Source organism: Cucurbita maxima, unplaced genomic scaffold (assembly GCF_002738345.1).
Source record: "Cucurbita maxima cultivar Rimu unplaced genomic scaffold, Cmax_1.0 Cma_Scf00038, whole genome shotgun sequence".
Lineage (NCBI taxonomy): Eukaryota > Viridiplantae > Streptophyta > Magnoliopsida > Cucurbitales > Cucurbitaceae > Cucurbita > Cucurbita maxima.
In genome coordinates this window covers 1,920,191-1,930,087 of record NW_019272054.1, presented here as the reverse complement: position 1 = coordinate 1,930,087, position 9,897 = coordinate 1,920,191, and the positions used below count along the sequence as shown (strand labels likewise).

The following is a 9,897-nucleotide window of genomic DNA, read 5'->3' as shown; positions in this document are numbered from 1 at the left end:
CTAATGGTAAGATCCACTTGGAAGATAAAATAATAGTAATATAAGATATAAGCTTAAATATATTCTACCCGACATGACTCTAACTCAACTTGTTAACATATTAACATGACATTACAAAAGTTATTCAAAATTTTCCGTTCCTTTGAACTAAAAGAAAATGATAATATATTTTATTTTTAAAATAGTGATTTAAAGTTCGAAACTTAAGCATGCTTTTAGTCTATAATAAACAATAAATAAATTTATTTCGAGACATGGACCCGATACATATATATATTTTTTTAATTATATTATACCAAGTTGAGTTAAATTAAAAAGGAAAAAGAAAAAAAAGAAAAAAAAGAAAAAAACTATGAAATGTTGTAAATTTGTAGGCTCAACAACTATTGCAATGGCGGATATGTACATAACCCACAAAGTCAACTTATTTTTCAAATATTGAAAATCACTTAATTGTTTTAATATAAATTCATTTAATAATAATAATTAGTAGTCTTATTAGTATTATTAGTATTTATTTTTTTGCCGACCTAACTCAGTGAGTCAAAATACGTGTCGTCCCACTTTGCATAAGAAAAAGAAAGCTAAGCACCGAGGTCGATGTGTCGTTTTGGTTTTTAGTTTTCTATTTATGCAACTTTATCCACCTCCAATACACTTCAACCGACATTGACCAAAAAAAAGTCAAATTTAATTTTTAAAATTAATAACATTTTTAAAATATAATTTTAAATGGAACAATAATATGGATTAAGATGCATTAAGAAAAATAGACCTAAATTTGGTTTAGTTATCTATTTCAAAAAAGTGATATTTATTTTATTAAAATATTAATTTTAGTAGTTTAAGTTTAAGGGATTAAAATATGTTTTTTTTCGTTCGAAAATTAGAAGTTCAAATCTCAACCGTACCTCCGTTCAATTCAATTTAACTCAATAAATATATTATTTATTTTGGCTTGACTCGCGTAAATAATTAAAAAAAAATCTAAATTTTGGCCTTTCAAATTTTGGCCTTTCACGTTTGGCCCGCTGAATTTCCTAAACTAAGTGTTCATGAGGTGAGTTAAGTCTAGTTTTTTCAATCCAAACAACTCTTATGAAATAATAAACTCAATGGTTGAGTTGGGCATCCTCATTATCGACATCCCACGTCTCACACGTATTCCTATTCTCTCAAATCCTTTCAAAGTCTTAAATTTTTGTTCTTGTTTTGTTCGGAGATTTTCTGATTTTTTTTTTCTTCACTTTTGGCTACCATTTCTCTCTTAAATTGTAAGTCTTGTAAAAGTGGGAGATTTTGATAATGATAGACATATGAATGTTGATGAATGTTATAGAACAATACATGATTAACTCAAACTAAATAAGTAAATAAGTGAGCCCCAAACACATTATTTATTTCTACAAACTGAACAACTTCGAATTTAATAATTCCAGTTGGTGCTCCAAATGCCTCGATTTCATACCTTATATTATTGTAGTTGGAAGTAAAAATGGTGCTCTCTCTAAACAATACGAGTCTAATTGGTTACTCATCTTCAAACAACATAATTGGCATCAAAATTATATGCTCTCTCTATTTTTCCAAAATTAATTCCATCAAAATGGAACCAAATTACTGCTAAATCATATCTTTAATATTTTAATGAGTTGGCATGATAATAACGGGTATTCGAAAAATAATTCAACCTAACCCAACTTGATTTAGGTTAGATTATAAACCTATTTGGGTTGAGTTGAGTTCAAATAAATGAAAAATTTATGTATTTGATTAGTTCATAAGTTCTTCTAAAACTAGACTAGATCTAGTACAATTTTTCAAAAAAAAGTATCCATCTTAATTAAATGTTTGAAAATAAATAAATAAATCAGCGTAAACTTGAATAAATGACATAAACAATTCGAGCCAAAAAAATTATAATTGGATTGAGTTGAGTTAGGTTCATTATTTAATAAAAATTCTTTGAATTGAAAAAATTTACAATGGAACAATTGTGTTGGATTAAAAATGTCTCAACCCAACTAACCTAACTCACGAACACCCTAAACACTAATCGTATCAAAGCTCAATTAATTAAGTTATTATAACTCGAACAGGTCTAAAATGTTTGAATTTCAAGGAAAACACGTAAATATGACTAAATTGAAATTGATTTCAAACTCATAGAAATCCATCCTATTTGAACTTACTCACTCATACAAAACTAGATTGTTTTTGTGAGATCTCACATTGATTGGAGAGAAAAACACGTACCAACAAGTAGGTTGGGTCTGAATGGAGTGGATTGTGAGGTTACACATTAGTGAAAGAGGGAAACAAAACTTTCTTTATAACCGTGTAAAAATCTCTCCCTAATCGATTTATTTTAAAGATGTGAATCATTTTGTTTTTTTGATTGGATTAAACAACTAATATAAATTATAAATGCACATAAAAACTTCAAATTATGATTAAACAAAAAAAAAAAAATCGATAAAAATAGAAAATTTGAAAACTTTATATAATAATAGAATATAATATTTTGTTATTATACGTCACAAGGTATGAAATTCCCACTATAAAAGCCCTCCAACGCCATTGCAGAGTCTTCATCCACTGCAACACATACATATCCATAATTGCTTCTTTTCCTCCTCCTTCAAAGCCCCATCACCATGAGTATTCTCCCACAAACAACTCATGAAAAAACCGTCTCAGATGCCTGGGACTACACCGGCAAGCCTGCCATTAAGGCCAAAACCGGTGGCTGGGTCGCCGCCGCCATGATTCTAGGTCCATTATCATTAATCTTTCCTTTCTTTTCCCTTTCTATAATGCAAAGCTTAAGCCTTTTGAACTCATTAGTTCTTCAAAAAATCTGCAGGGCCAGAAGGGGTTGAGAGGCTGACAACGCTGGGAATTGCAGTCAATTTGGTCACATATTTGACTGAAACAATGCATCTCGGTAATGCTACCGCCGCCAACAATGTCACCAACTTCCTCGGAACCTCCTTCATGCTATGTCTCTTAGGTGGCTTTGTCGCCGACACTTTTCTCGGCCGGTAATAACATCAAATTTTTTAAAAATTTATTTATTTAGTTTCATAAATTTCAATTTTTTCTACTGCTTTTGTTGTCGTGCATGTTCCGATGTGTCGGTCGTGTTTAATTGATTTGGAATGATGGAACTTTTTTTTTCGTTTTTTTGTGGGGACAAAGACTTGGATGATTATTCTAATCGGTACTTTTTTCTTCTTAAAGGTATCTGACGATTTCCATCTTCGTAATAGTTCAAGCAATTGTAAGATTTATGTCGTTTTCTCGTTATTGATCTTATTTTTGTGGTAAACATGTTTTAATCTAAATTTTTGGATTCAATTAGGGTGTAACTCTCTTAACTATCTCCACCATAATTCCAAGTCTCCGGCCTCCAAAATGTTCACCCGGGCTCTCACCAACCCCATGCATTCCGGCGGACAGCAAGCAGCTGGCAATTCTCCACACAGCACTATACTTAACTGCACTCGGCACCGGTGGCTTAAAATCGAGTGTTTCGGGGTTCGGTTCCGATCAATTCGATGACACGGATAAAGAGGAGAGAGCGAAGACGGCAGTTTTCTTCAATTGGTTCTTCTTCTTGATAAGCATTGGATCACTTGGAGCTGTGACACTTCTTGTTTACATACAAGACAATTGGGGCAGGCAATGGGGATATGGGATATGTGCTTGTGCCATTGTGTTGGGATTGGTTGTGTTCCTGTCCGGGACTCGACGGTACCGGTTTAAAAAAATGGTCGGTAGCCCGTTGACACAAATCGCCGCCGTGTTCGTTGCAGCATGGAGGAAGAGGAGGATGGATTTGCCCTCGGATCCATCGGCGTTGTACCAAATCGAAGACGCCGTCGATGGAGCTGGGAAGAAGAAGCAGAAGTTGCCCCGCAGCAAGCAGTTCAGGTTGGTTTATTAGTTTATTCAGTTTTAACGCTCTAAAAAAGTCAACTACAATAATAATTTTTTTTAACTTCCAATAATACCTTAATTTTGGATAGACAATGTTAATACTATATTTTAAAAATAACTTTTAAACTTTCAAAACTCCTTTAAAAAATTTCATTTAATTTTATAAAAAAGTTATTCCTTATATTATATCGACAAAAATCATCTATTTACACATTATAGATCACTTTCTTCCTCGAACTTTTAAAATAAGTTTAAGTTAAGGATATTAATGTTACTTTTGAAAGTGTATAGGTGTTTTTTATACGAACAGTAATGATATTTTTTTTAACTTTAAAAAACTTATGGATATTAATGAAACTTTTGAAGTCTCGAGTATTTTTTAGTTCAATAATATTTTTGAAACAAAATATTAATGGTTTTCATCTAGAACTAACGATGAATGTATTTTTGATACGGGGTGATACTACGACTAAAATAGTTGATATAATGGGTATAATATATGATAATTTATTTAAATAAACTTACTTCTAAAGATGATTAATGAATTATTACATAGTTTTCGTGGGCATTCGGAATACGTTATTGTACCATATAAGCCAAGAAAATTGAATCCCAAATTCTACTTTTGGTCACCAATTATACACTTTAATAACTTAAAAACTATATCCCATCCAACAGGAAGCCGACAAGCTTAGGACAAAAAACATTTTCAACACTTGGAAGTTTGCCATAATTGAGCTTATTATATTTTAGTATTTTCAATTTTCACACAAAGAAATAAATAAGTTAGGCATCTAGCCGACAATTGTTATCATTATTCTATTATATATAACTCAATTGATTGGCTCTCGAAGTTGTGTGAAAAAGAATCAAAACAAATCAAAATGGCCAAAAAGTTGAAAACTTTGGTTGAACCCAAGTTTGAATTCGACCAAAAATCAATAGATAATCATGAATTTATGTTAAAGATTACATTTTTATTTTGAATTTGTTGGTTTTTTGGGTAGATTTTTGGATAAGGCAGCAATCAAGGATGAAGAAATAGTTGGGAATGTAGTGAACAAGTGGAATTTATCAACCCTAACAGACATTGAGGAAGTTAAATTAGTGCTTAGAATGTTACCAATTTGGGCAACCACCATTATTTTCTGGACAGTCTATGCCCAAATGACCACATTCTCTGTCTCCCAAGCCACTACTATGAACCGACACATTGGAAAATCCTTTCAAATTCCGGCAGCCTCCCTCACTGCCTTCTTCGTTGCCAGCATCCTCGTAACAGTCCCGATCTACGACCGACTCATCGTCCCGATAGCATCGAGAATTTTGAAGAACCCACAAGGGCTAACCCCACTGCAACGAGTCGGGGTCGGGTTGGTTCTATCAATAATTGCCATGGTCGCCGCCGCGCTGACCGAAATCAAGCGATTGAGGGTGGTGGAGGAAAATGGATTGGTGTACAAGCCAATGGCTGAGGTGCCAATGAGTGTGTTTTGGCTTTGTCCCCAGTTCTTAATTGTTGGAGCAGGTGAGAAAATTGCCATTTTGGCATGTTGGTTCGATTATACGTAAAATGTTAAAACGTAAAATTTTGATCGTTTGTGTATGCAGGCGAGGCATTGACGTACATGGGGCAATTGGATTTTTTCTTAAGAGAGTGCCCTAAAGGGATGAAGACAATGAGCACAGGGCTGTTTTTGAGCACACTTGCTTTAGGGTTTTTCTTTAGCTCATTATTGGTTACAATAGTGGGAAAAGTGACTGAAAATGGGCATCCATGGATTCCGGACAATCTCAATGAAGGGAAGCTTTATGATTTCTATTGGCTGTTGGCGATCTTAAGTGTGTTGAATTTGGCGGTGTTCTTGATTTGTGCTAAGTGGTATGTGTACAAGGAAAAGAGGTTGGCTGATGAGGGCATTGAATTGGAAGACTGTGGCCCATCTGCCCATTAATGTATTATCCACTCTCTTGCTTTGTGTGTGCCTTTTTATCTCAAGTATACAAGTTTAGAACAAACCCTTTTAATGGGTACCCTATGCTTTTTAATTATGTAAAGTTTTGATGTACCAAAAAGCCAAAGGAAAAGCGAGAATCCCTTTTGAAGTTCTCTCTAATATAATATCCAAAAATGAAGATGAACTCTTGATCTTTGAAATGGTAACAACTACTAACGTTTGAATTTTATAAGGTGAGATAATTTTAAAAATGAGATTATTCTTTACAATCCAGTTTCATTAAAATTGTGTTCATTTGTCTCGTACTTGAGCTTTTAATAATTTCCTAAATTCTAATACTTACCTGATATATTGATTATATACTATTTAAGAATTACGTGTCCAGAGACATTATATTGTTTATAAACGAGATGACTTCAATAGACCCAACTTTTCAAATTTCATAGACCAATCAAGATAATTAAACTCATTCCCGAGGGGATTCGTGTACATTATCCTTGAGAAAACAAATCATGATGTGAAGATTCAAATGACCCATGTGCCAAAGAATGCAATGGGAAGATCCACATGAATGAAGTGAGATAATAAGGAGAAAGAGGGTTTGCAGTTCCTTATAATGTGGATCTCATTGTCTTTTGTGTCTCAAATTATGTGATCATATATATGAATAATGTAATGATGTTATTATAAGATATAGTTTTAATATCATTATGTTACTATAAGATATAATTTTGGAATAGAATCTCAACTGGGGGAAGGAGTATCTGCTTTGGCTAGCTGGAGTTGCCAATTTCTATGCATATTCCATTTCATTATACATAGAACTTCATTAAATTAAGCTTTGTTTGACATTTTGATTCGTAGAGAGTTGAAATTTATATACATCCTTACCCAGTTAGCCCTCACAATTATTAATCAACAAAAGTATATAGCCATCCCATTTTCAAAATGAGACTAAAAAAAATTCTACATTCAATGATAAAATTGAATAAAATATTACATGCACGTAGAAATTGTTAAAAAAAAAAAAATTGTTTTGTCCCGACTCGAGGCCACATTTATGATAGTTTTAATGATAGGTCTTTAATCATGAGTTGCATGTGTTTGCATTCTTTGACTCCATAGGAATACTTAGTAATTATTTTATAAAATACTCAAGTCATGTCACCGCGAACCCCAATTAGATTCAGGCATGATACACGGGAGAACCCAAGTACTCTCTTTCGGATCTAGGAAACAGCTCTCAGAGATCTTTTTTCCTTTTGGAAGATACAAGAACATAAGCAAAAGCCTCAGTAACGGTCGGACGTTAGTAAAAAATCATAGCAAACTTCGTAGCTACTTGTACTAAAAAACAAGTAAGCGTAATTCCTCCTAGACGATGAACTATGTTGATGTGAGGAGGAACGTAAACACGTCTGTATGACTGACGATAGCATCACAAGGAAAGTGATATATCATTTTTTAGACTTTCCGTATATGGTGCTTTTTACTTTTTAATGTTTAGTTAGTATTTTATTTTACTGTTTTAAAAATGTTTTTGAACATGTAAGTCTATAACAATGTTTTATGATAAAACTTTAAATGTTCATTTTCATATAAGAGAGAATGTTATAACGACGGTAGCGACCTAGGTTAGTAGAAATCTATAGTCCTTATAGAAATACTTATATAGCACTTAAAAAAGTCAATTCAAACATGCTCCAAAAATTATTATTTGAGATCAATAATTTGTAAACATAGAAACAATTATTCGTCGTTGATGGGTGACAAACATGTTTAAGAGATATTCATTCAAACCTACAACAATTAACGATAATATCTTTGAGGTGTTCGAGCAATACTCGAGTTGATATTCGTAACTTATTTGACACATATTCAATCAAATCTCATGCAAATTCATGATTTATATATGCATTGGCTTAGTTTTAAAGGGAGGGAATCGATATTAGTATATAAATAATGCATAGGATCTTCGTTTTATGTAGCAATTCCAGGGAACACTACAGATGGAATGGAGCCATCTATGTGTTGAGCTGTTTAATTTCAATTTTTAAGGATGGTTTACTTTAATAATTAATTTTTTTATTAATGATTTCTCTGCTACTACGCCAAGCTCTAATAATTTCTACCATTAATTCTAGATTCCAAATGACTCATTCATTTTACGTGAAATGCATATATCCTAGCTTCAGTTTCATGGTCGTTATCGCGATGTCGTTATCCGTACAATGATGCCTTGCATTTACCTGAAAAATTAATAGTAGTACGTGGCTTAAGTATTTTAAGAAATACTCAGTAAGTGACTTCACTACTAAGTCAGGAAATGCAATCACATGCAATTATGTTTGGGTCTTGTCGTATCATAAAACATTATTTCATGGTCTCGGTCTCAACTTCCAGCTTAGGCAAAATTGGACGTGTAGTGTTTCTCTATATACGATCCATACACTCGCACATGGACCACCAGACTAGCTCATATAAGTATTCCCTAGACCTAGCCTTTGACTAGCATACACTCACACTGTCAGTATACCATAGAGAGAAGGGAGCGCGCATAGTGTCATGGTGTACATAATATTGTATTATACACATTCGTACTAATCATATACTTAGGGAAGTATTTCGATGCATGTGAACATATGTAATATGCATGAAGTCCCCACCATTTAAAATCATGGCATGTATCTATGATGTGAGACAAATTTTTGTTCATTTCATATGTAATATAGTGTATAACATGATACCACACTTTCATGACATAACACAATCATCAATGGCATAACGTGTTAACATGATATTCTCGAACATGATATACCTCATAATTACAACATAGCACAATAAACAAACATTCAAATAATCACAAGGTACGACATGTGCAAGGGCCATAAATCACGCGTCGTTCATGCTTCAAACAATTCATCCACCCAAGTTAGTAGTGAAGTCACTTACCTTGACTAGCTTAAACTAGATTCTCTAATTTATAAATAGAGTTAGCCCAAATCTTTCTTTTGAAATTTAAGTCAACCGAAGTGAGTTTGACACTAGATTAACACACAAAGAACCGACTAGTTTACATTTTATTCATAATTAAACCTCTAATATAGCTTATAATACTTTAATTTGGTCCCTTGGGCTCATCTCAAATGTTTTTAAAAATGCTAAAATTGAATATAGGAGGGTAAACAATGGTAGGCTAAGTCGAGAAAATAGTGGAACATGGTAAAATGGAGCAACCCAAGCCCTCAAAGAGGGGTGCGAGTTGCGACGTTGTGTTGGGTTGAGCGCACAGGTTACAGAAACTGTTGTGAGACGAGTGTCTCAGATGACATCCTTTGAAATGAGTTTTTCAAGGATAGTACAACAGCAAGGGTGTTCTGGTATTGCGCCTCAACCCATGTGTCGGAGGTTGGATCATACACCCGCTATCGGATACAAAGTTTGTAAATGATATGGCATGGACACAAGAGGGTCCAATGCTCCAATAGAATCCTGTTGGATGGATGTTTGAGATGTCGCGATATTATAAACCTTACGTGGACCCATTCTTGATAGCATGACCGAGTGAACTGCGATGGTCGACGACACCCCATGACTTGGGATGTCGTCAAGACAAATACGTGATGTTAATTGGGAACCAGGATGAAATGATGGGATACTATGTTGTACATGATAGACCTTTGCCCCAAGTAGAGGCAAGGTCGAGTAAAATGACTCGACCTATTAGCAAAGAAAAAGTTCTCCTAGAAGCCACAATTGGGTTTCTCTCAAGGTTGGTCGTGAGCATGTCAAAGTTACGATGCCGCAGGTTGAAAAAATGCGACCGTGACACTATTACACACGCGAGCTGGGCACTAGCGTTTTATGGGCTGGACTTTCAAACCTAACTAGGATCGGTTATCGACCATAACCATTTTGAAAATAGTATTTGTATTAATTATAAGCCAAATCCCCATACTTAGCAATGCTTGATTAGTTTTAATTTGGAAAGCAGAAG

The 9,897-nt window shown here is 33.8% G+C and overlaps 1 protein-coding gene across 1 annotated transcript; it reads left to right on the top strand.

The window, feature by feature from the left end:
* Positions 1–2,591: 2,591 nt before the first annotated feature.
* Positions 2,592–6,084, top strand: LOC111468952 (protein NRT1/ PTR FAMILY 6.3-like). The gene is made up of 6 exons (XM_023114122.1): positions 2,592–2,775; positions 2,867–3,044; positions 3,244–3,283; positions 3,365–3,936; positions 4,950–5,470; positions 5,554–6,084. The coding sequence occupies exons 1-6, from the start codon at positions 2,658–2,660 to the stop codon at positions 5,895–5,897; spliced, it is 1,773 nt and encodes a 590-aa protein (XP_022969890.1). The 5' UTR covers positions 2,592–2,657; the 3' UTR covers positions 5,898–6,084.
* The last annotated feature ends 3,813 nt before the right edge of the window (positions 6,085–9,897 follow it).